The sequence below is a fragment of the Lithobates pipiens genome, unplaced genomic scaffold, assembly GCF_037356315.1.
Source record: "Lithobates pipiens isolate NorthernLeopardFrog02 unplaced genomic scaffold, aLitPip1_a1.2 Scaffold_8, whole genome shotgun sequence".
Lineage (NCBI taxonomy): Eukaryota > Metazoa > Chordata > Amphibia > Anura > Ranidae > Lithobates > Lithobates pipiens.
The window spans coordinates 33076124-33103283 of NW_027507903.1; the positions used below are offsets into that span (position 1 = coordinate 33076124).

Genomic DNA, 27160 nt, shown 5'->3' on the forward strand with positions numbered 1-27160 from the left:
CTTCATAAAGATGAATCAGTCTTGGATCACCACCAGCTACCAAGCACCTGAAGCTGATGTAACTTAATAATTTTTTTTGAAATGTCACATCCCTTCAAGACTGCCTAAGCTGATGCTGAGTGACTATCCTGTTATGTTGACTGACTATCCTCTTCCTCCTCAATGATTCTGCTGATAGCTTGGAAGAACGTTTTTGGTTCTGTGTGCCACCACCAGTAGCTAAGGCCCAATTTTTCAGCCCCTTTTTAACATGTAATTACAATTTTTGATGCAATACTTTGCAGCAGGGCTCATTTCTGCACTCCAACTAGAGTATCTGGGAGAGGTTGCAGTGTCGTGGCACCAGCACCAGTGCCTAAGGCCCAATTTTTCTGCCTCTGTTTAACAGGAGCGTGTAATTACACTTTTTGATGCAATACTTTGCAGCAGGGCTCAATCCTGCTCTCCAACTAGAGTTCCTGTGAGGTGTTGCAGTGCTGTGGCACAAGTGCCTAAGGCCCAATTTTTCAGCCCCTGTTTAACAGGGGAGTGTAATTACAATTTTTGATATAATCTTTCACAGAAGGGCCCGTTCCAGTGCCCACCGAGAGTAACTGTGAGGACTTACAGTGTTGTGGCACCAGCACCACCACCACCACAACCACCAAAGGCCAAATTTTTCTACCACTGTTCAACAATGGCATGTAATTACAATTCTTGATATAATTGTTCACAGCAGGGCGCTCCAGCGCCCTGCTGTGAACTTTGAGGGCACTTTGAGGGCTTACAGTGTTAACTTGTGGCAACACAAACACCGAAGGGCCAAATTTCTGCAGAGCATATAGGGCAGGCCCCTACTGTCAAACATCCAACTTACAAACGTCTTCTGCTTGCAAACGGAAGGAGACAACAGGAAGTGAGATGAAAAAACGACGGATGGCCAAAAAAATTATACAGGGGTGATAACCCTTCCTTATGTTTTCCAAAAAGCTTAAAAATAGATTTTTTGACTGGAGCTACACTTGAATGTACCACTTCAAAATTACAAACAGATTCTACTTAACACAACAAACCTACACAGTCCCTGTCTTGTTTGCACCGCCTGTATACTGCTGTTCTGAGTATACAGGGCCTGGGGGCCCCACGCCTTTCCTTTTTTTTATTTGGGTATGGGGTTCCCCTTAATATCCGTACAAGACCCAAAGGGGCTGGTAATGGGCAGGGGGGGCTACCCATGCCATTTTTCTCACTGAAACACGGGAAACACATGGCACTTCACAGGCATACTATAGACACCCCCAGGCACGATATTTAAAGGAATATTTCACTTTTTTTTCACTTTAAGTGTCATTAAAATCAGTGCGCCCAAAAAAACAGCTGTTTTTAAAAAGAAAATTTGCATTGGTCCATGTCCCTTGGGGAAGGAGGCGGTTCCCCAAACCCTTTTTAGGACAATAACTTGCATATTAGCCTTTAAAATGAGCACTTTTAATTTCAAACATTCGAGTCCCATAGACTTTAATGGGGTTCTAAAGTTCGTACAAATTTTCGGTTCGTTCGAAGGTTCTGGTGCGAACCAAACCGGGGGGTGTTCGGCTCATCCCTATTCTTGAATCAAGGGAGCAGTACATGCTCTGTTCTGCTCATGGTTTCACAGGCTGAGAGTTTGTTTCCCCTTGTCTCTGGAAAAAAGTTTCCAGCGCTTAAGACAGGAAATTCTAATAACTGGTCTGAATATTTATTATGCTCTGGCCAATTCCTGGGGAGGTGTGCCGTGGAAGGTGGTCTGGTTGATAGTAAATAGTCTGAAGCCCTGGGGAAACTGTTCTTTTCTTTGTTAGGGAAAGTTTAGAGAGCCTCTGGGGCGCCGTTCATCTTTGGATATTTTCGGAATCTGCTTGTCATGTGTACTGCGCATCCGATGGGGGACAGTATTTGACAGGACATCGGCCAATCAGAAAGTCTTAGGACTCCTGGCCAATCAGTCTCAGGACCCACTTCCTGTTCAGCCAGGAGGAGAAGCAACATCTGTTCGGACGGGAGGAGAAGTCCCGTCTCTTCCCTTCCACTGGAGTGAGGTGCAGCAGCCCTACCTCTCGTCCTTGGTGTCTCCTAAGGTCTAAGGTAAGGCCGCTTTCTCATCGTCTCCCATGCGTGGGGGGTGGCTTAGTTGGTCACAGTGCGAGTGAGGTGGGGAGAATTGTTTGCAGCCCCCGCCCCCCCAAAAAAATATTGAGCACCAGCCGCCACTGACTTTGACACTGAAAGAGTCCCATGCCCACAACCTCTAACCCTTGTGCCAAGATCTTACCACATCAGTACAGTACAGCGTAGTGGCATTTTCTTTTTCTTCTGACGTGCATTTGTCAAGCGGTTTGGAACACAGCTTTGAGTTTTCATCTTAGACCTTGTGGAATGTGGAATAGTGTTCACTTTATTACTTTATTTGACATCCTTTTTGGGTAAACACAGCATGCCAAGTTCTAATAAATGTGAATGCAAACAAAAGTAACTAAAACGTCTCTATAAAGCGAACCAAACTGAAAGCATGCTGCGTTTGCTTTTGTACTTCTTTGTATCGTTAGATGTATAATTGGATTGTCATATTTAGTGTGTGTTTCACATTTACTTTACAAAGATAACATATAGGATCTACAACCAGTGAAAGAGTCAGGCTGCAGAACAGTTGCAATTTATCTTATTTGTCTTTGCCTAAATTTAACGAGATACTGGCTTTATATCACTCTCTACTTTGTTCTCTATCTAGATGTCAGTTATTTGCTGCAAGTAGATTTCAATGATGACAGATTGTAAAATTATAAAGTACATTGTAAAAAATGAAGTCTCACCGTATTGTTTTGTGTTGTTTTTTTTTTTTTTTCCTTTTTATTTCAGGTTTGAATATGACCTGATTATGAATGCAGATGTCAACACTAATGAGCATCATCAATGGTTCTATTTTGAAGTCAGTGCAATGAAAGCTAATGTCCCATACCGCTTCAATGTCATAAACTGTGAAAAATCTAACAGCGAGTTTAACTATGGTGAGTGCTTATGAATTTTTTTTTTTTCTAAGCTACCTTCTGATGTGTGTTCTATATATTTCTTTTTGCACTGCACTATGCTGCTCATTTAGCAAGTGCCGTGATTAGTGATGATATCCTTATCAATACCTGCAAGTGACAGGACGGTATGGAATCTTTGCATCCAACATCCCTAGGATCTCGAATGTTCACGGAGGAGCACCTGGTACAAAAGTTCCTCTCACTTACTGCAGAATTCCATCCTAAACCTAACTAGTCTGAAAACTGCTCCCCTTCCCTAGATGTATATACTTACCTATTTTCAGCCCGCTCTGACTCCACTGTGTCAGCCACTGGTAGCTGCAGGGGAGAGGAGTGAGTGCTGACAACAACTGGGACATGCGATCCTATAGGCTACGTTACCATTTCCAGAATTCCCAGCCATTGTTAAGGAGCTCTCTCCTCCCCCCTGCAGCTGCTGCCAGGTTCACACATAAAATAGGTAAGCATATAACATTTTCTTAACTGTAAATGAAATATAGAAATATAGGACCTCATGACCATGTCCCTTAGGATGAAATGCGTCAGTGCGGGATACTTGGCACTGACTTCTTGCTGCTGAATGATTGTGGGTCCCCAGCGGCTGCCTATGTGAATTTTTATCGATTTTTATGTATCTATTATCTATGGAATAAACCTACTACACTATGAGACTTCTGGGCTCTGGGTGAGCTTATTTATTCCCAATTGGATCCTGACTTGAACCTTTAGCGGAAGTGATACACTGAGATACCTTATACAAGTAAAGGCACATGGAACTGGAGCAGAGAGTATCCCACAGTATTAAAACATATGAACTAAAACACATCTAGATTTATACACAATAGGGGTAATATTGCAAAAAGAGTCCATTGTTTGAGCAACATATAAAAGTGCAATGACCAAAGAGGGAGGGTTGGTGATAAAGGGTCCCACACTCAGGGCTGCCATCAGGGGGAACAGAAACCATGTTCCAATATTCTGAATAAGACACAAGGGGGAGGCGCCTCTGGGTGTAGATATAGGGAAAATTTATTAGCAATTTGTATACACAGGCAACTGACATTTGTGAAGTCATCGGTAAGTGTTTAGTTAAAATATCCCAACATGGGGCTGTTCATCAGATTTGCCTATCCATTCCTGCTTGCTGGGGCGATCGATGCTCGGTGTAAACACTGCAAGGTAGTAGAAGCCGGCTTGAGACACAGTTGTGGAGCATGTGAGGAGAGATGGCGTCACTGGTAAGCGATGTATTTCTTGAGCGTGCAGGCTGCGAGTGACGTGGCGCTGCGCTCCTTCTTCAAGCTGAATTTCGAATTTGATGAACACCCCCATGTTGGGATATTTTAACTAAACGCTTACTGATGACTTCACAAATGTGAGTTGCCTGTGTATACAAATTGCAAATAAATTTACCCTATATCTTCACCCAGAGGAGCCTCTCCCCTTGTGTCTTCTACACTGAGATACCTCCAGAGGGATTTCTTATGTGTCTGAGGTTCTCTTGCTGCTGTAACGGCAGCCATTAAGTTTGGTAAGCTTGCAATCTTTCTGTTGGTTGCGGCTCATTTGTTTTCAATCCTCTTTTATTAATTTTAAAACAATTATACAAATATATATAGATATATTTTCATCCCAAAATTTGAACATTGTATTTTTATATTGCATCTTCACCATAGGATATCAACGTTTCCCAATAACTTCTAGCATCCAATTTTATACTAGTCCATCTGGCGCATATTTCTTTACAATGTCCATCTTCCATTCATATCTACCATTCATCACTATCTTACTTTCCCAGACATACACTCTATGCACGTGCTCATACATATTACATTTGGTTGGGCATGATTGCTCAACAGCTCTCTCTCTGAAATGGTGGCCTCTGCCATGGAATACTATTTAAAACATTGAACTATTTTTTAAGGACTATTATCTCTAGTCAAGTGACTTGCACTAATGTGATTGCTATTATTCCGCATTTTAAATAGCCTTCTATTTTGAGTTTGTTTTTGGGCGCTACACTCTCGTATTATTTATTATATACATTTTTCTTACATAGGTTAATCAGCATAGGTTTTAAGGATGGGGGGGGGGGGGTGAGGGGGAATTTTTACGATCAGTTAGGTTTGGGCTGAAATTCTACATTAAAGAATTTTTTAAAACATGAATGTGCAATCGTGTAACTCCAAGCTCACTAGATATTGGGATGTCTTGTGGATGGAGGCTCGGACTGAGGGGACCAATTCGGGCCTTTTCTCTCACTTTCTTTCCTTTTTATCCTTCTTTCTTTCCATTATTTTTTTTTCCAATGCTTTTTAAATAATTCTTAAGGGGATGCTGATGGGAGACTTTGAAGCCTCTTTTATTTCCATCGCCCTTTGGGTTTAAGGTATTGTGTTATGAGGCACTGAAACAATTCTTGGCAATTAATGTTTCCCTCCCTTCCCATGTATTTGAAATATGTGGACCTACAGTTTATCTGAACACTACTTTATAACTTTTGCCATTCATGAAGGTTTGCAATAGGCTCCTGATACAGCGGGCTTCGCAGCCCTAGACATAAGATCGCTATATTGGATAGAGACTATATGTTAGGCCTGACTTTATTGTCAATCGTGCATTCTGGTTATTACAATAAGGCCATTGAACACTTCGGAAGGTGCATCCTCTTGTTGACATTTCATATATGATGTTTAAAACTCAACAATAAAAATTATTGAAAAAGAAAAAATGAATGTACATTAATTAACCACTTTCAGACCGGACCATTTTGCTGGCTTAAGATCAGACCACTTTTTGCGATTCGGATCTGCGTCGCTTTAACTCACAATTGCGCGGTTGGAGGCCAATCTAGGTAAGTATGATTCCAAAAAAATACAAAAACCTGAACTTCTCTTTTTACCTACAACGGTTTCTCATACTTTATTTTGGTCTACTCCTCTTCCTCCCCGGTTTCATCAATCTCTGATGGAGTGCAAGAGCTCCTCTTTGAGTTGCTGGCACAATATGTGGACCCCATTTAACAATCCCTTAGAATGAAAATAATTTATTCTGTGATTGACTGGCAATTTCTCACGAATGTTAAACTGATCTAATTTAAGGCTAAGGATAGCGAACGTCTGAGGAATGATCCGGCAATCAAGCAATTCCAATTTTTATAAACAGACTTTCGTGCACACATATTGTTTATCCTGTCTCGTTGAGTGTTGATGAAAATTTCTGTAAAATAATTGAGCATACCGAGGAATTACATAAGAGGTCGTGTTTCTTGTTAAAACTCAAAAGAAAACATGTCACCGTCCTGGCTATTTGTAATGCAAAAAAATGTTCTTCATTTTGTTTCATTAATTAGTCGAACAGTCAAAGTACATTTTGTGTTTTCTGAAATTTGTAGGCCTGTGATCAGGTCTAATTATTATAATTAGTAGTGACTGGAGAATATGAGGAAAAAGTTCCACTCTCTTGAGAATTAACATCGCAGCAAATAAACACTAAATATGTCAGTATTAAGTGCTGTCACTGAATGGCTTATGCTGTCTAACTGAAATTATTGGTTTAATAAGAGCCACCAACAAGATTTCATTGGCATATCACGCCATACTTCTTGGCACGATGGCCCATAAATGCATTTGCTGATAATGCCGCTGTATATGTATTTTTCCTATTTTACCTTCTTCTGTGTCATAAATTCAATACTAGTTTAACAATAAGAATTTATTCAATTGAATTAAATATTAGATTGTAAACCTTTTTTAATTACATTTTTTTATTTACCTGCTCTCTGCAATAGAATTGCACAGAACGGCCTCGATCCTTCTCTTGGGGGGTCCCTCGCCAGCGCTCCTGTTAGGGTTGCCACCTTTTCTTCAAGACAAATCTGACCCCTTTAGCGGCTTGGGACACCTTTGAGTGCCCCAAGGAAAGTAGTATTGCAGTAAACATAGGGTGCCACAGCAAACAGTGGGTGCGGCCAGGGTGCTCTTGCTGACACCATCACCCCGCCCCCCCAGTGGTGCCAAACCTTTCCCCAGACAGCTCCCAGACGGCAACAGATTTGTGTGTGACTATCTTGGTTACTTGGGGATAAAGTGTCCAGGTTTCAGTCTGCCTAAAAACACATGATTCCAAAATTCGGACTGTCCAAAGTGAATCCATGACAGGTGGCGTCTCCTGCTCTTCTCTGTGTACCACCATAGGATGCTGCTTACTCGGGTGGCACACCTATGGGCTCAAACCAGAGCCATGCTGCCAGCATCTATAGACAGAGAAAGCATGCCTCAGCACCCCCCGCTCCCTAATCACAGAATTTGGCTCCTGGTAATATCAATCTGTCATATAAGGAGGGAGAGAGAGGGGAGAGCTGATGCTCTGGGGCACAATGCAGGATCGAGATCGGTCTCAGGTAAGTATAATGGGGGGGGGGGGGTTGGAGGATTCTGCAGCATAAAAGGGTTTTTACTTTCATACAAAAAATGCATTAAGGTAAACCTTTAGAACTACTTTAAAGTGGTTGTAAACCCTTTACAACCACTTTTTACTGCATGGTTTAGGCGATAATCCCTGTATTTGCATGTGCCGACATCATCTGCACATGTGCACTTAAGCAAACTGAAGCAATGGCACGTACGTGAGTGTAAAATCTGGTGCAGCTTCTGCAAAGAAACCAATCAGGTTCCATTTTTTTTTTGTCAAAGCTTAATTGAACAAGCTGAAGTCAAAAGCTGATTGGCTATCATGCACAGCTGTACCAGATTTTGCACTGGACAGACCTGAGTGGCTGCATGCCCTTGTTTAGGTGGGCAGTTGGCTCAACTGCCCGATTTTTACCTGCGTCCCTATCCTTTCCCATGTGAATGACCTCTAAATGCCATATTCCCCAACTCTTGTCAATTTTGCCAGTGAGGCAAACCCAAAGGCACAACCTAGGAGGATCTCACACAGAAAAAACTTACTACCATTCTGCTTTGATCAAACAACTTTAATATACCATTTAAAGAGAAGTCTCTGGCTAAGAGGGCAATGGATGGATGGAGCTTCGGATGACATAGATTGTGTTGCAATAGTGTTAATTTCTATACATTTTACCCTGTCTAAACTTGTGTTTATTTCAAACTAAAATATATATAATTGTAATCGTTTTACATAGGTATGCAGCCAGTTATGTACTCTGTGAAAGACGCTCTCAGTGGAAAGTCTTATTGGTTAAGAACTGGTTCAGACATTTCTTATTACAAGTAAGTTGTCATTCACTTTACAAATATTTCCATTCTTTTTTACTATAAGCCTTGATAATGCTTTGTATTTGTGCCTTTTTTATCTGATGTATAGCATTGTAAAAGCACCAATACATGTATAATGTAATATCTATCTATCTATATATATATATATATAGGATTATGAAAATAAATTGATGTCCTTCATATTCATTTATAATTGAAGGGAGTTTTTACTTTAAATGTGGTACACCTGCCTACTGTCATGACCTATTATACCTGCTGGTGGCACTGTGATTCTCAGAGCTGAAGGGTACCGTTACACCAGTGGCGCCCCCCCATCCATGGGCCCGGCCCCCTAATCTACATGCAGGGTGCCAGCGCATGGATTCCAATTGGGGAGGGGGAGCATAGCAGAGAGCTATGAGGCTCTAATAGGCTTAAAAAAAGGGTGAATCCACCCAGTTGTGTGACGATAGCCAACCGTGGGGGGCTGTCTGTTGCCCCCCCCCAAAAAAAAACACCAGCCCCCACTGGGTGGCAACATAAAGTGTCTCCCAACAGCCAGCAGATCCTAGTAATTAGGGGAAGGTATATAACCCCTCCCTTGATTTGTATCAGTGCTTCAGTGTTTTGCCTGTTAGCCATATACCTGTTCACTGATTATCCTGATTCTGGCCTTGTACTGTACCTTGCATTTAGTTCCTTGTATCCTGTTACACCATTTCTGCTCCCCTTGTTCCCAGTCCTGGTCCTGGTCATGGACTATGCATGCCATCTTCCCTCCATTTGTATATAGTGTTCTACAGTTAGGTTGTTGCTCTGGTTTTGCTCCACCATCACGTTTATTTTTTACTTTTTCTTTGCTTATTTTTTGTTGCTGTTGGATGGTGTTGTGTGCAATAATAAACTTTATTTTAACCGCCTGCAGACTGCCCACCATACTTATACTGCAGTAGGGCAGCCGCTCTGCATTGGATCAGGTACCTAGTATGTGATCCGTGCTCCGGGGTAAGGGGCGTACTTGTGCGTGCCTGCCCACTGGCTGTGCTGTGATTTGCTTCAGCACAAGCTAATCAGCGGGTACCAGCTGCTGATTGGCCGCTGACACCTGCCAGTCGGCTCTGAGAATTATCAAAGAGAGCCCTGTGCTTGTGAACAAACTCAAGGCTCTCTTCTGACAGCTGCAATCTGCTGTTATATTCTCCCTGCAAAGGGAGTAAAAACCAACACATTGCTTAGTAAAAACAGTACACTGCACACACATTAACCACTTGACGTCCGTGCTATAGCCGAATGAGGGCTACAGCACGGACCTGAATTTCCGGGAGGCCGTCATCCCCTTTGCACACTCTCCTCGCCCCCTGCAGGGCTTGCGCTGTGATCACAGAGTCACCGAGACTCGGGTGATCACCGATCTGAGTAAGGGCCCGATCCCGGCCCCTTACCACATGATCAGCTGTCAGTCAATGACATCGGATCACGTATGTAAACAAAAGCTCAGTATTTTTTTTGTTCTCATGGTGACAGCGCGAGGAGAAAAAAAAGCCGATCGCCAGCTTATGTTCAAGGGATATCGGTCCCGAAGAGGAAGGAGGCACATCTGCCTCCTCCTCTGCCTCCTCTGCCTCCTCTGCCCCAATCAACACCCCCTGCCAGTGCCTACAGTGCCCATGAGTGCCACCTATCAATGCCCATGAGTGCCACCTATCAATGCCCACAAGTGCCACCTATCAATGCCCACCAGTGGTGTCAATCAGTACTCATCAGTGCCACCTAGCAGTGCTGCCTTTCAGTGTAACCCACCAGTGCTGATAAGTGCCCATCACTGCCACCTATCAGTGCCACCTATTAGTGCCACTTCTCTGTGCCCAGCAATGCCACCCATCAATGCCCTTCAGTGCCACCCATCAGTGCCGCCTATCAATGCCCACCAGTGCCGCCCTATTGGTGCCTATCAGTGCAGCTCATCAGTGCCCATCAGTACAGCCTCATCAGCGTACATCAATGAAGGAGAAAAATTATCTGTTCGCAAAATTTTATAACAAAATATAAAAATATATTTTTTTGAAAAAAATAAAATTTGGTCTTTTAAATTTTTTTTAACAAAAAATAAAAACCGCGGAGGTGATCAAATTCCACCAAAAGAAAGCTCTATTTGTGGGAAAAAAATTATAAAAATGTCATTTGGGTACAGTGTTGTATGACCGCACAATTGTCATTCAAATTGCAACAGCACTGAAAGCTGAAAAGTGGTCTGGACAGGAGGGGTTAACATATTTTTTTTTTTTCAAAATTGTTGGTCTTTTTTGTTTATAGCGCAAAGGATAAAAAAACAGTGGTGATCAATTACCACCAAAAGAAAGCTCTATTTGTAGGAAAAAAAGGACATAAATTTTGTTTGGGTACAGCGTTGCATGACTGCGCAATTACCAGTTAAAGTAGTGCAGTGCTAAATCGCAAAATATGGCCTGAGCATTAAGGGTGTAAAATCTTCCAGAGCTGAAGAGGTTAATCATACTCATTCTGATTCTAGTTTCCAAGTACAGCTACACTGAACTGGTCATCCCTGCTGCTGATGGATACCTGATCTTGGTATCCTTATATATATATATATATATATATATATATATATATATATATATATATATATATATATATATATATATATATATATATATATAAAAATATATATACTCACCTTCAATTTCTACGGCTTCTTTGGCTTCCACTCTCACTTCCACAGAGAGACATCAACACCTCCTGCAAGAGGCTATCCCACCTGTCACATGCACACACAATACAGACTGCTACAGAAACCTTTGTTACCCTTGGCAATCACTTTCTGTTTTCTGTACCTCATTAACTCTTGTACTGCTGTCTTCATACCCCAGTGTGTTTCAACTGACCCAACTGTAAACTACTGTATGTGTACCAGGTTAATTGCATTACACCTCATTAGTAATTTCAGACTAGGCAAAGTTCAAAAGCTTTACTGAAAATCTTGGTCATTCCAGATAACAACAGTAACAGTCTTTCCACTATCTTCCCTAATTCCCAACTCAAGCTTGTGGCTGCCCCAGCATACCTGTACATGATGAGAGTCCATTCATGGTAGAGTTCCAAATCTGATGTCTTCAGGTGAATTGTAAAACTCAGTGGTCCCATACTCTATAAAAGTCTCTTTATCCATACATTCGGTGCTCCGGCTTCGGCAATAGACTGTATGGACATACTCCAGTGATGGCTACATGTCTTGTCTTAAGCATACCCTCTTGTCCATTGCTCTCTGAATTTGGACCCCCGCCCCATTTCCATACAGCAAAGGGCCAGTGGATCAGACCCATGAAAGTCAGCCAAGAAAGAACCTGGAAACGTATTAACACTAATGCCGCATACACACGAGCAAATTTTCTGTCGGAAAAAACTGGATGGTTTTTCCGACGGAATTCCACTCAAGCTTGGCTTGCATACACACGGTCACACAAAAGTTCTCTGAACTTTCGAACCGTCAAGACGCGGTAACATACAAAACTACCACAAAAATGAAGTTCAATGCTTCCGAGCATGCGTCAAATTGTTTCCGAGCATGCGTAGGAATTTGTACAGAGGATCGGAATTTCGGATGGGAATTTTTTCAGACCGAAAAAATGGAGAACATGCTCTCAATCTTTTGCTGGCGGGAATTCCACCAGCAAAAGTCCGATGGAGTGTACACATGGTTGGAATTTCCGATCAAAAGCTCTCATCTGACTTTTGCTGGCGGGATTTCCGATCGTGTGTACGGGCCATAACCCTCCTGCTGGGACAGCATAAAACTCAACTTGCTTACATACTATTGCCCACTTGCTCCCACTGCTTCTGTGACTCCCAAGTGGTGATCCTGTCCACTTGCTGCTCTGAGTGTGCATGTATCTACCACTTAGTACTCTTACCCACCAGCTGCTCACACTGCTTCTGTGACGTCCAATTGGTACTCCTGTCTACTAGCTGCTACCACTGTGAATGTATCTGCCACTTAGTTCTTACTTACCTGTTGCTCCCACTGTTTCTGTGGCTTGCACTTGGTACTCCTGTTTACCTATTGCTCCCACTGTTCCATTGGCTTCACATAAAATTCCTTTGTCAACCTTCTGCTGCCACTGCTTTGGCTTTTGGTAGTTGCTCCTTCTTACCTGATGGGACTGACGTAAATCTTTCTGCACCCCAGTGAACAGTGTTAGTAGTTATTTTATTCGGTTGGGGGGGGGGGGGGGGACTTTGTCAGTAGTTTATTGTCTTATATTGTTTTTTTACAATTACATTTGTTAGCATTTTTTTACATTTTTTTTTTAATTTTATGTATTTTTTTTTTATCTGCTCTGCTGGGGGGAATTGAAATATCAGGAGTCCCCTGACATTTCCCCTTTGAGAAAGAGAAATGGACTGATTCCCCAGTCCCTTTTTCTGCTTTGAAGATGAATGGACAGGAGGCAGAGGCTCCTGTAAACACAGGTTACTCTACTTAGGTATCAGAGGACACAGAAGCGATCTGTAGTGATCAATCACTGTGTCCAATTCAGAAATGGAAGGGGCTGGTAAATCACATATTTACTGGCCCCTTCCTCCTCTCTCCATCCTGACAGATTCCTCCAGCAGCTGGTGGGAGGGGCGAGGAGGGAAGCCTGCTGCGGGGGGGGGGGGGGTGAGGAGGAGCATGACATGAGGCTGGAGGATGAGAAGGACATGGAGGGGGGCCGGAAGCCCGGAGGAGGAGAACACATAGGGTGGCCGCAGCCCAGAGGAGGAGGACACAGGGGACAGTCAAGATGTTCGGTACGACAAGAGGGACAGCTGCAAGCACCGATCTCCCTGTTTGGCATTTCAGCTGACAGCTGCGAGATGGAGAGGAGGAAAAGTGCCTGTCAGCTGCTTCACTGGAGGCTATACAGTGCTTGCTTGCTTTGATATACGAGTGCTTTGGATTACAAGCATGCTTCTGAAACGAATTATGCTCGTAATCCAAGGTACTACTGTAATGAAATTGGAACTTTGTCTTGGGTCCCCTATAGATCCCCTTTTGTCTTTATTGGTCATGATTGTAGCTGCTAATTAATGGTATGAAGCACCAGTACAGTGATAGTATACCATACTCTAAATGAATAATACAACAGAAGGACTTTCATAAAATGTCATTTATTTTCTGTAATATACGTAGTGTATAAAGTGCACAAGAGGCACCGCAATCCATTCAGACTCATCTCTCCTCAGTGCCAGAAATTATGGCTTATTTGACAATATTATTTATTCACATGACTAAAAGTCTCTCTATCAGGCAGGTTTCTGAAATGCTGAGACCAATTCATTTTTATGACAAGCATAATAATGGAACAGTGTGGCTAATTTTAGATGAAATGCCAAATTATGCTCACTGTTGCATTTGTTATAGAGCAATTATAGTTGTATTGGTTTAAAAAATGGAACTTGTGATAAAGATATATTTGGTATTGATTGCTCAAACAAGGTTAACATGGTTGGAAAAAAAATAGAAAATCACAGACGCATAGTCTGCATAGTAATATGTGAAAGATATATAAATGGTGCTAGTATCACAATAATTCACTAGTTTAAGGTGGATACGTTTCATATTGTCCTATGCTGGCTTTTGGAAAACCTTGACGTATGGTAAGTGCCAATCCAACAGCTGTATTATCTTTACTCTGGGACTTTTAAAATCATTGCATCTCTAAAGCTTTTCCTTTCACTGGATGGAATTTTGTCTATTTCAGAATTTTATTGAAAGGAAATGGAAGGAAAAATAGGAAGGCCCCCATTGTTGACCTCTTTCTGAAAGTACTAGTCGCCTGACATTTTTGAGTTTTGACCTAGCAAATAATTATTGTAATGTAATAGAATAATGAGCAGTATCCCTTAGCTCTTTTCTTACCAGCTTGGGCAATCCACGAGGCTCCTACTTTTTCTCTAGCACGGGGCTCACCTGGGTTCCTGTGGTTACTGGGAAGAAACTTCCAGAGTGACACCCTGTGGGCGACCCAGCCTGGCTTGACCAAAACTCAGTGTCATGGTTTTGCAATAGTTTGCTTACCTGTTTCCATGTGTTCATCTCTAGAGACCAGCTGACCCTCACCTGACTGCTTTTGTAATCCATCCTCCGGCATGACTCCACCCTAGCTCCTATCAGAGAGCTCTATATTAACCTGTACACTGCAGGCCAGCCCTGCTGATCAACCTTTGTGTGTTAGCTTCCTGTTACGTGCCGTGTGCTCTGCTGTTCCGTTACTGACTTTGGCGTGTCCTTGACTATCCCTGTTTGCCTGTGATCCTGACCTTTTGGCGTGTCCTTGACTATTCCTGTCTGCTTGTGGCCCCGACCTTGGCTTTGTCACTCACCATCCCTATCCTCCTGTTGCCTACTGTGGGTGTGAGCTGGGGGACCCTGGGGGTCGCGACCTGGAGCCAGTTGCAGCCAAGTCCATCCTCACCACTAGAGGCGCTGGTGAACACCTGCTGGCTCTTAGACTCCGTGCCCCAGGGAATCTTACGCTCTAACCCCGGTGGGATCCCCCGTCTGCAGCAGTCAGCCGTAGGGTCCACAACCTTGCGGTGCACTCCTGACCCCTACGGTGTGCATCTGTCACCTCGCCTCGAGGTGACCTGACACTCATCAGTTCCATCCAGTATGCTGCCTGTTGGAATTTATTTTCAATATTTTTATTGATTTTATGCAAACCGAAAGAACAATAAAACATGACATGTCAGCCTTACATCATCAAGAAATACTATAGTAGATGGTTGTTCATTGACAATGGACGTTAAGAAAAAGGCACATGTTATCGGTAAACATCGGTAATACACACTGCAAGATCCTAAGCTAACAAAACCAAACATGTATTAAGCTTCGGTCAGGATCTATGTAGACACATCAGGATACCCGATCGCCCTAAGGAGAATAACTTTGAGGGAATCTAACGGGCGCGGGACTCAGCTATTCAGGCAAGATTGTCCGTTAGCGGTAACTTAAATACGAAGTCGTCACTGCTTGGTGCTGTTATTAGGGGTGCATCTCACACCTACACCCTATTTCGGGCGGTCTAGGAAAGAGTGACAGAAGGCCCCCCACCACCCCGAAAAGGGTACTTGCTGTGGTAGGAGACCCCCCCACCCCGCCCCGACCTAGATAGGCTGACAGAGACTGGACTAGTTAAAACATAATGAAGGACAAATTAGTAATAAACTAGTAGCACGGAAGACTGAGTACCTTAAGGAAGCCCGGAAAGCCAAAGCGGCGCCGGGTGCAGTCTGTGCATAACACTTATAACCAACAAGAATTATAGTAACCATTACACCCTGTACCATCTATGAGGGAGTGTAAGGCCTTATAAACTATCAGGTGGGAAAATAGAACAGTTAACTGAGCAGGTATCAAGGAGAGAATGGGATCAGTCCGCTCCAATCTCGTCCTAGAGTAATCCAAAAATAAAAAACAAAACAACAAAAAAAAAAGGGGGGGGGGAGTAGGAGAGGGGGAAGGAGAAAGGTGAGGGGGGATCGAGGGGGGGTGGGGGGGTCTACCAGGGTTTCTGAGCATAAGGATTAGTCAAGTTATAAAAATACAAGTTATAACCCCTGAACGAGGGGGATTTTGTGGAATGTGGCCCAGGGTTCCCACACTTTCTCAAAGAAGGAGGCCTTGTCCTGCATGCGACTGACCAACTTCTCTTGCGCCATAATCCAGGAGATCTTTCGTTTAACCGCCCCGAATGGGACTGTATGTTGTTTCCAGTGGGCTGCTATCGTGATTTTGGTGCCTAAAAGGATAAAGAATATAAGTTTCTGAGAAGATTTATTGGCTTTGTCCACTTTGCGGTTAAGCAATGCCACTTCCGGATTTTGGGGAACTGGAAGCGATACCAACTTGCGAATTAGGGCAAATACCCTGTTCCAAAGGCCCCTGATATGTGGGCAAGTCCACCATGTGTGGAGCAATGAACCTATATGTCCGCAGCCACGGAAACAAATTGGAGACACCTCCGGAAAGATCTGTGCCAGTCGGGCGGGAACCCTGTACCACCTAGTGACAAGTTTAAGGCTAGCTTCAATCAGGGATACATTGAGGATCCCGGTGAAAGATCTTTGGAAGCAGGAGTACCATAGGTCACTATCCCACGAAATATTGAGATCATTTTCCCAGGCTAATGCATAGGAAGGTTTGGTCTTAACAGAAGCTAGAGCTGTATAAATCGTAGAGATCCCTCCCCTCTGACTCGCTATGTCCGAACACCATGACTCGTATGTCGTGATAGTAGGAGGATTTGGTCTATCGGGCCATTTGGAGTGCAAGAAATGGTTTAGTTGGGAGAATCGAAATCGTTCAGCTAGTGGCATCTCGAGTTTTTTCAGGCAGAAAGAAAGTGAGACAGGGCCCGAGGCGTTAAAAAAATTTCCAATCCTGAGTAGCCCTTTATTGAGCCACCAACTAAAGGCTAGGATATTCATACCCGGCGGGAAGTCTGGATTGTGAAAAACATGCGTTAACGGTCGTAATTTGGAGATCAATGCAGGGTTTTTATGTAACCGATCGCATAGGGCTAGCGAATGGGAGAGGGTGGGAGACATGATAGGGGGACGGCTTCTAGGCGGAGCCCAGATGAGATAGTCAATGGTGTAATGAGGGGCAGCCAGTCTTTCAATAGCAACCCAATCCGGTTTGGGGCCCCGGGAATAAACCATAGAGATCTGGGTTAATTGAGCTGCTTGGTAATACCACCAAATGTTAGGTAGCGCTAGGCCTCCTTGCTTTTTGAGTCTATACAATAATTGTTTTGATCCTCTGCAACCCTTGGAGCCCCAGATGAATTGAAGGATTTTAGATTGAAGTGGTTGGAGTTGGGCTTTCTTTACGGGGAGAGGAAGGGATCTAAACAGATACAGGATACGGGGAAGGAGGGTCATTTTGACCGCAAAGATGCGACCTAGCCAGGAGAGACCGAGATGGGACCAGGTTAGTAAATCTGCAGATAATTTTGCAAGGGCGGAAGGATAATTGGCCGAATAGAGAGTGTTCATATTAGATGTTAGTCGGATGCCTAGATAAGGTAAGGAATCACGGCACCATGTAAAAGGGAAATGATTCTGTAGTGTACTTACTATAGGCAGGGGAACGGTGACATTGAGAGCTAGGGATTTTGATGCGTTCATTTGTAGACCCGAGGCTAGTCCAAATGCTTCCAAGAGGGCAAAAACATTAGGTGTGGAGATCAGTGGGGAAGTTAAAAAGAGGAGGAGATCATCCGCGAATAAAGCACATTTGTGTTCTTGTGGACCACAACGGACTCCTCTAATATCAGGGTGAGCTCTAATGGCAATGGCTAGAGTCTCTATGGCTATGGCAAATAGCAGGGGTGACAGTGGGCACCCCTGTCTGGTGCCTTTTTTGATGTTGAACGTCTCTGAATAACATCCTTGTAGACGGACTTGTGCACTTGGGGTAGAATACAAGGCTTTGAGAGTACCCAGAAAAAGGGGACCAAAGCCCCATTTCTCTAGGACTCGAAACAGAAAGGGCCACGTAAGTGTATCAAAGGCCTTTTGCAAGTCAATGGACAACAAAAAGCCGTCCTGTGAGGGACCGCCATCCCAATGTGAGTTAAGAATAGAGATGATATCTACTGCTCGCCTGATTTGGTCCGGACCTTGTCTCCCCGGGATAAAGCCCACCTGATCCTTGTGAATATATCGTGAAATAAATGAAGAGATCTTATTAGAAAGCACCTTAGTTAAGATTTTTAGGTCATTGTTGATAAGCGAAATTGGGCGATAGTTTTGCACCAAGGATGCGTCTTTGCCAGGTTTAGGAATGACAGAAACATAGGCTAAGTTCAGGGCTTTATCCAAGGGAGAGCCGGACCGGATGGAGTTGAAGAAATCGACCAAAAAAGGGGCCAGGACCGGGGCAAATTTCTTATAATATCCCACAGAGAAGCCATCAGGACCTGGGGCAGAATTACTTTTAAGATGTTTGATCACCTCTAGGACTTCAGTAACCGTAATTGGGTCTTCTAGTAGGTTTGCATGTTCAGGTGACAATGTCGGGAGGGAGACAGTATCCAGGAATTGATCCACGGAGGGTTGTGGTTTATCCTCATCAACTTTATATAGGGAGGAGTAGAATTTATGAAAGGATGACATGATACGGAGGGGATTCTGTGTTAGAATTCCGTCCTGATCTCTAATTTTCGGGAACGCCGAGGGACGAGGCCTCGGGGATAATTTGGCTGCAAGTTTAGAACCCATCTTGTCTTTCTGATAATAAAACCTGGCCCCAGACCATCTTAAGTGTTTCTCGGCCTCGGTGGTGAGAGCCAAATTGAGAGCAGTCCTAGCTGCTTGCAGGGCTTCCAGGGATTCTCTAGTGGGGGTACGTTTATGAGCTTTGCTTAGTAATCGGAATTCCTTGGATAGAGAATCTACGTGAGCCTTCCTCCCTCTTTTTAGTTGGGACGAGATTTGGATGATTCTCCCCCTGATCACAGCTTTATGTGCCGCCCAGAGAACATCAGGGGCTGTAAAGGGATCCTTATTAAGGGAGAAGTATTCTTTTATGGCAGTGGAGATGTCTGCACTATGAGCTGGGTCACTAAGGAGACCCTCGTTAAGACGCCACGTGAATCTATTGCTGAGGTTGTGGGTGGACTGAACGTGAAGTAGTACAAGTGAATGGTCAGATAATGATGTGTCCCTGATTTCCGATCTTATGGCCAATGGAATAGTGTGTGATTGCACAAAAATGTGATCGATCCTGGCATGTACCTGGTGGGGGGCTGAGTAATGGGTGAAGTCTTTACATGTGGGGTTCTTTTCTCTCCATATGTCCACTAAGCCTCTCGAGTGTAGGGTAGCCGCTATCTTAGTGCTCTGTTTAGGAGGTTTTCTGTTGCGAGCTGACCCCTTTCCTGTTTTATCCAGGGACTGGTCAAATGGGATGTTAGTATCACCCCCCATTATTACCTTACCCTCTAGTAGAGGGTCCAACGTGGACATCATGGAGTGAAAGAAAGCTGATTGTCCCTTATTAGGAGCATAGTACGACACAAATGAGTAGATATTTCCATCCAGGGATCCCTTAACCAAAATAAACCTACCTTCCTTATCTCTAAATATGTCTGTTACGGTGAATCTAAGGTACTTAGATATGCATATTGCGACCCCTTTAGTTTTGTTTTTGGCGTTAGCCAGGAAGAAGAGGGGAAATCTACTATGTAGGAAGGAGGGATTATACGTGGATTTGAAGTGAGTTTCCTGCATGAGAATTACATCTATCTTTTGGGCTTGGTATAATTGAAATAGTTTTCTCCTTTTGATGGGAGAGTTCATCCCCTGCACATTATGTGTTGCTATACAGAAGGAAGGGGGAGTTGCTTGATCAGGCATAGCGAGTCAGAGGAAATAGCCAGTATGTTATATAGGGATCTCTTACCATATCCTTGCGAAGAGAGGGACCATCTAGACGTAGGAAGGCCTCAGCAAAAGGAAGTGAGGCTGTCAGCTTAGAGGAGCCCTGGTAGACCCGGGAGAAGAGGGGAGGAAAAAAGGGGTAAGGAAGGAGTTGACTGATCCTGCAGAGAAAGTGCAAAAGACATCGTAACCACCTTAAAGCTATGGATATCTTTGAAAGAACAAAAACAGATAAAACACATACAATGCATGAAACAATCTGCAGGGGAGAATGACACACGTCAGTCCCCTGCATGTAAGGCCCGAGAAGCCTAGTCTCGGGAAAAAGTCCCAAAAAGGGAAAAGTGTGGGAGCCTCTGAGTGAGGGGAAGAGAAGGCCCGTCACTCGGAGACCGGTGGGGGCGCAGTGCAAACCACCCCGACCGAGACCCACCTAAGGCCCAATGCCCCTTCAAATGAAATGAGGGACATCGGAAAACCCGCTTAAAAAAAAAAAAAAAAAAATTATGAAAAACCAAGCAAATAAAAATAGAACTGTAGAACAAGAATGGGAAAACAATCATAAGTGGGAGAGCCGTAAGCTTGCGATAGCTATCGAAAGCCACGTGGAGAAGAGTCAAGTAGGAAGTCTGTGGTAGTGCGAATCGCACCCGTCTGAGAAGGAATGTACCCTTACAAAAAGGGGGGAGAAAAAGGAGAATGCGTAAAATACGCGCTGTAACCATGGATTCTAAAACCAAGAGTCATTAGCATAAAGAGGTAATCATTGTCGACTCATTTAGAGACAGTCTTTCAAGTTGGGCGTCCATCCTTGGGACGTTTAGCCTTCTGCTTTTGCCAGAGGGGCTTGTCGGGACTTGCAGGGGGAGGCCTCTTCGCAGAACTGGAGGACTTGGGATCCGCAGGGTCAGCAGGAGAGTGAGAGATGAGGCCCAATTGAAGAAGCAGGCGTTCACCATCGGTGAAGTTGGAGAAGCCATATTGTTTATTGGAATAAGTGAAGTGCAGTCTGAACGGGAAAGCCCAGCGATAAGCTATGGAGTTTTGTGTTAAAATTTGCAGGAGTGGTTTCACGGATCTCCGCAGCTGGATCGTGTATGGGGATAGATCCGAGAAGATTTGGACTGGATGGCCCTGGAAGGATAGATTTTCAGTTTCTCTGGCCTTGCGCATGACTTCTTCCTTAGTTTTAAAGAAGTGGGGTTTGACCACAATGTCTCTGGGTAGGCCATCTTGGCGAGGGGGTTGAAGTGCTCTGTGAGCGCGATCCAACTCTAGACGATGGTCAGGCAGATCAGGTAATAGTGACGAAATAAAGGCGCGTACCACCGCGTCTGTTTCTTTAAAAGATTCAGGTAGGCCTCGGAGCCTAAAATTATATCGGCGATTCCTGTTTTCAAGGTCATCTAATTTAGAGTAAGCGGTGTCCAGCTGCTCCTGTAGTTCAGAGATCCTGTCAGTATTTTGTATGGTTCTGGCAACAGTCTGGTCAGTTTTAAGTTCTATTGCTTCAATCCTGGCCCCAAGTTGCTGTAGGTCAGCTTGAATGATTGAGGTAATATGGGATGCGTTCTGAGCTAGGCCTCTGGATAGCATTTGGGAGAATGTCTCTAGCAGGGCAGGGATATCAGTGGGATTAGTCTGGATAGATGGGGCAGCCCCACGCGCCGCCGGTGAGGAGAGATAGTCCTCCATAGAAGTGAGTGGGGATCTCCCATTAAATCTCCCCAGCAATGATTCCGTGGATGCTGGGGATGAAAGTGATGTCAGCTGGTAACTCACAGACTGAAGATTCGGATCCGTGGAGTTAGGGCCGGATGTGAGTTGATCCTCGATGGATGGCATCGGATGAAGACGAAGGCCTTGTGCGACGGGAGCGGCGTCCGCCATCATGGCGGCGGATGCGGCCTGGAACTCCGGAGTCAGCTGCCGGGATAAGCTGCGTCTCGCCGTGATTAACGGTCGTTAAGTGGGTGGCGCTGATCCGCGGGGACGAGCGGGTGAGTTTGCGGTAATGATCTCTTCTCCATGTGGCTCAAAGGCTGCGGATCACGGTCGGGGCGAACGGAGCCCTCAGGACATGCGACCGTCCATGGAGCTGCCGCGCATGCGCCTTGCCTGTTGGAATTTAATCCCTTTTCTTTCCCTGGACAAATGTCCGTGTCTACACCATGCTATACCAGGCTCCTTGAAAGAAAGACATATGTACAATCAACCATACACTTAAACAAGCTGAAAGTTCCCTAATAAAACAACTGAGCAAAGTAGTTCACCTTATAATAATACACCATAAACACATAGGTCAATTGAGCATGTATCCCATTAAGGGAAAAGTTGATAAATCTGTGTAGCCTTCTCAGCTCTGATCCTGACTTTTCCAGCCTTCGGGACTTAAATATCCCCCATATATGTTACATATAAAACATAAGAAGCTGGCATAGTGCTCACAGTGATTTTATTTTGGTGCAAAAATGGTGTTACATATCTGTGGTTGAACAACAGGGACTGGGGCAAGTTTTCTACCCTTGACTTGGGAAGCTCTCACAGCCAAAAGGTTGTCTCCAGATCTAGTTGCCAGACTAGGAAGTAATTTCATATGAAAGAGTAGCTTCAGATACCTTGACCAAGAATTCCAGGGTGAAAGTGATCATGTGGCCATTGCTCTAGACCAGGGGTCGCCAAGCTTTCTAAACAAAGGGCCAGTTTATTGTCCTTCAGACATTTGCTGGGACGGGCTTTGGCAATTGGGAGTAGAAATTGTTCTGGCATCAGTGGGAGTAAACAATGCACCTTTGGTATGATTATTTCACAATGCATATTGATGTGAGTGGAAGGAACAGTGCCCCACCATTGGAGTCAGCGAGAGGAATAGAGTCCCGTCATTGGTGTCAGAGAGAGGAATAGTGACCATCATTGGTATCAGTGGTAAGGAATAGCGCCCCACCATTGGTATCAGTGAGAGGCATAGTGACCCATCTTTGGTATCAGTGGAAGGAATAGTGTCCCATCATTGGTGTCAATGAGAGGAATAGTGCCTCCTTGTTGTGTGTCAGTTGGAGAAATAATGACCCATCATTGGTATTAGTGGGAGGAATAGTGCCCCACCTTTGGTATCAGTGGAAGGAATAGTGCTCAATCATTGGTGTCAATGAGAGAAATAGTGCCCTCTAGTTGTTGTCAGTTAGAGAAATAATGACCCATCATTTGTATCAGTGGGAGAAATAGTGTTCCATCATTGGTATCAGTGGGAGGAATAGTGCCCCATCATTGGTGTCAGTGGGAGGAACAGTGCCTTGTTGTTTTCAGTTGGAGGAATAATGACCCATCATTGGTATCAGTGGGAGGAATAGGGTCCCATCATTGGTGTCAGTGGGAGGAATAGTGCTCCTTCATTGGTGTCAGTGGGAGGAATAGTGCCCCATCATTGGTGTCAGTGGGAGGAATAGTGCTCCATCATTGGTATCAGTGGGAAGAATAATGCCATCATTGGTATGAGTTGGAGGAATAGTGTCCCATCATTGGTGTCAGTGGAAGGGATAGTGCCCCATCATTGGTATCAGTGGGAGGAATAGTGCCCCATCATTGGTATCAGTGGGAGGAATAGTGCCCCAGAAAAATGCTCCACGGGTGGGATAAAGCTGAGCCAAAGAGCCACAGTATTATGGAGACCACTGCTTAAGCACAATGGCTTTCATCTAATTTAAGCTTTTGACTTTCATTTTCAATGTTCTTTTTTAAATCAATGATCAGCCTAGACAATACAACGCTTGGAAAAAATTAAACTGAATTTTATGTAATGACATGTTTTTAGCTATGTACAGGTGCATGTCTTCTCCCACCTGAGCGTCAATTTGGGAAATCCACTGTTTCCGTAAATGCACCTAAACAATAAATCTTAATATGTACTGCGGTGCTGCAGGTAACTAACTATTGTCTTTTTATTCAGACTTTTTCTTTTTTTATTGTTTTAGCAGCAGCACTGTATAAAGAAACGTAAAGACTGTGCGAGCGCCAAGCGATGATATAAAAGTTAAATTGCAGCTTTCACGCTTCCTATCACAGTTCATTTTGTTCTCTGGTATAGCGGAGATGATGCAATTTATCAGAAAACTTCCACACAATACTCTTACAATCAAGGAGGTTAGCAAACAGCATAATTGGTGCTGTGTAAGAAATTGGCTTGAAATGTGCTGGTGGGTACAATATAGTTTAATGGTTATTTGCAAAGGGAAGGTAATGGCTGGTCTTGTATTTAAAGAAAATTGTGCTTGCTGACGGAGGAATGTTCCTGGACAGGTGTTAGTATTCTCCTGGAAGGTCAGGTATGGCTTTTGTCATTCTCAACAAAGAGTGACATTTCTACTTATAAGGAAACACATCCACCCAAACAGTACCCATGGTTTTATATGTTACCGGGATTTATCCGCAAGTCATTCAACATCACAAAAGAGTAATGTCCTGTACACACGGTCGGAGTTTCCGACGACAAAATCTGTTGGATTTTTTCCTATAGATTTTGGCCCAAACTTTTCTTGCATACACACGGTCGCACAAAGTTGTCAGAAAATCTGATTGTTCAGAACGCGGTGACGTAGAACACGTATAAACGGGCCAGCAGCCAATAGCTTTCATCTCGTAATTTATTCTGAGCATACACGGCACTTTGTCCGTCGGAATTGTCTACATACAATCGGAATTTAAACAATCGGATTTTGTTGTCGGAAAATTTTAGATCCAGCTCTCAAACTTTGTGTGTCAGAAATTCCAACGGAAAAAGTCCGATGGAGCCCACACACGATCGGATTTTCCGACAACAAGATCTGATCGTACATTTTCCATTGGAAAGTCAAACCGTGTGTATAGGGCATTACAGTCAGTGGCGGCTGGTGCTCAAAGCTTTTGGGGGGGTGCAAACGAACTGAAAAAAAAACATCAATTACAGCCACTGTGCCCATCAAGCGCAGTCACTGTGCCCATCAAACGCAGCCACTGTGCCCATGAAGCGCAGCCACTGTGCCCATAAAACACACCCACTGTGCCCATCAAGCACAGCCAGTGTGCCCATCAAATGCAGCCACTTTTCCTCATGAAGCGCAGCCACTGTGCCCATCAAGCGCAGCCACTGTGCCCATCAGACACAGCCACTGTACCATCAGACACAGCCACTGTACCATCAGACACAGCCACTGTGCCATCAAACGCAGCTACTGTGCCATCAAACGCAGCCACTGTACCCATAAATTGCCACCACTGTGCCATCAAAGGCAGATACTGTACCCATCAATTGCTGCCAGTGTGCCCATCAATTGCTGCCACTGTACCCCATCAGTTGCCGCTACTGTGCCCCATCAATTTCTGCCAGTGTGCCCATCAATTGCTGCCAGTGTGCCTATCAATTGCCGCTACTGTGCCCCATCAATTGCTGCTAGTACGTCCATCAATTGCCCCTACTGTACCCCATCAAATGCTGCCAGTGTGCAGTGCCCGGAAGTCAGGACTTACCTGTCTCACAGTGGGTCACGATGGCATCTCCACGACCTTGATCCTCGTTGTCTCCGGTCCTCTGTATCAGGTGTCCAATCACAGCACCTGTTTTTTCAGCCAATCAGGTGACAGGTAACCAGACCCGATTGGTTGAGAGGTGGGTCAACATTAGGAAAGTGATTTATCCTCTTTCCTAACACAACACTGAGTAAACAGCGAATACACAGCATTGCGCCCGCTGTTTACCATTTTGTAACGGTCAACGTCTAGAAAAAATTGCATGGTATTGATAAAATCTGAATTTGGGTAGGATTTTCTTGACTGAGTGCATTTTATAGCGGAGTTTAAATCCCCCCCCCCCATATTTTTTTTTTTAAACAGTTGCTTACCTGGTGGTGAAATCAGAACATTTTAGATACTCACTCAGTGGGTCCAGCGTTGTTCAGTTGAGACCCTCTTCTCTTTTGGAACCACCATGTTTTCCTGTGACATTTTTGATAGGCTGCCAGCTTTTCCGGGTTCAGTTTTTGTGCCTACTGATGATGCTCTAATAGCCCCCTCCTCTTTTCCTCAATGAGAGGCTGAGGAGGGGTGGAGCGGAGGGTTAAGCTCTTCACGGCCACGCTATAGCCAAATGATCGCTACAGCGCAGTGGCACATTGCCAGGAGGGCATCATTTGCCATCCTCCCATGATCGTCCTCCCATGATGCTTCTCACGTGTCCCCTGCGGTATGCATCTGCCACAGGGAACGCGTGCTGATCCTTGGGGCACAGCTGATCACAGATCGTGGTAAAGAGCCAATCACAGCAGTTCTTTACCTTGTGATCAGCTGTGTCTTAATCATAGCTAATCACAGTGTAAACAGGATTTGCCGGTTATTGACATTCCTCTCCTCACTCTGACAGCGATTGAGGAGAGGAGAGATGATAACAGGCATACCCATACAGGGAGCATCTACACTGATAATCAGGGCACTGATCATCAGTGCTGCCCTAACAGTTCCCACCAGTGCTGCCAATCAGTTCCCAGCAGTGCTGTAAATCAGTGCTCACCAGTGCTGCCAACCAGTGCCAATCAGTGCCCGTTAGTACTGCCTGTAAGTGCCCATCAGTGCTGCCTATCATTGCCACCTATCAGTGCCTATCAGTGCAGCCTATTGGTTCCCGTCAGTGACACCTATCAGTGCCCATCCGTGCCACCTATCAGTGCCCCTAATTGCTGCCTATCAGTGCCCTTCAGTGCCCCTTATCTGTGCCCATCAGTGTCCCCTATCAGTGCAGCCTCATCAGTGCCGCCTATCAGTGCCCATCAGTGCAGCCTATCAGTGCCCATCATTGTCCCTTGTCAGTGCAGCCTCATCAGTGCTTTCTCATCAGTGCCCATCAGTACAGCTTATCAATGCCCATCAGTGCAGCCTATCAGTGCCCATCAGTGTCCCCTGTCAGTGCAGCATCATCAGGACCCATCAGTGCAGCCTAACAATGTCAATCAGTGTAGCATATCAGTGCAGCCTATCAGTGCCCATCAGTGTCCCCTGTCAGTGCAGCCGCATCAGTGCCTCCTCTTTAGTGCCCATCAATATAGCCTATCAATGCCCATCAGTGCAGCCTATCAGTGCCCATCAGTGTCCCCTGTCAGTGCAGCATCATCAGTGCCTCTCTCATCAGCGCCCATCAGTGCAGCCTATCAATGCCCGCCAGTGCAGCCTATCAGTGCCAATCGGTGTCCCCTGCCAGTGCAGCCTCATCATTGCCTCATAATCAGTGCCCATCAGTGCAGCCTATCAATGCCCATCAGTGCAGCCTATCAGTGCAGCCTATCAGTGCCCATCAGTGTCCCCTGTCAGTGCAGCTTCATCAGTGCCTCTCTCATCAGCGCCCATCAGTGCAGCCTATCAATGCCGATCAGTGCAGCCTATCAGTGCCAATCAGTGTCCCCTGCCACTGCAGCCTCATCATTGCCT

General features: G+C 44.6%; 1 protein-coding gene across 1 annotated transcript in view; it reads left to right on the forward strand.

Annotated features, from left to right (window-relative positions):
• Positions 1-27160, forward strand: part of AGBL1 (AGBL carboxypeptidase 1) — a 1055086-nt gene that overhangs the window by 368638 nt on the left and 659288 nt on the right. The window contains exons 14-15 of the mRNA XM_077473970.1: positions 2875-3023; positions 8191-8278. Coding sequence (XP_077330096.1) covers positions 2875-3023; positions 8191-8278 — 237 coding nt within the window. The remainder of the gene's footprint in view (positions 1-2874; positions 3024-8190; positions 8279-27160) is intronic.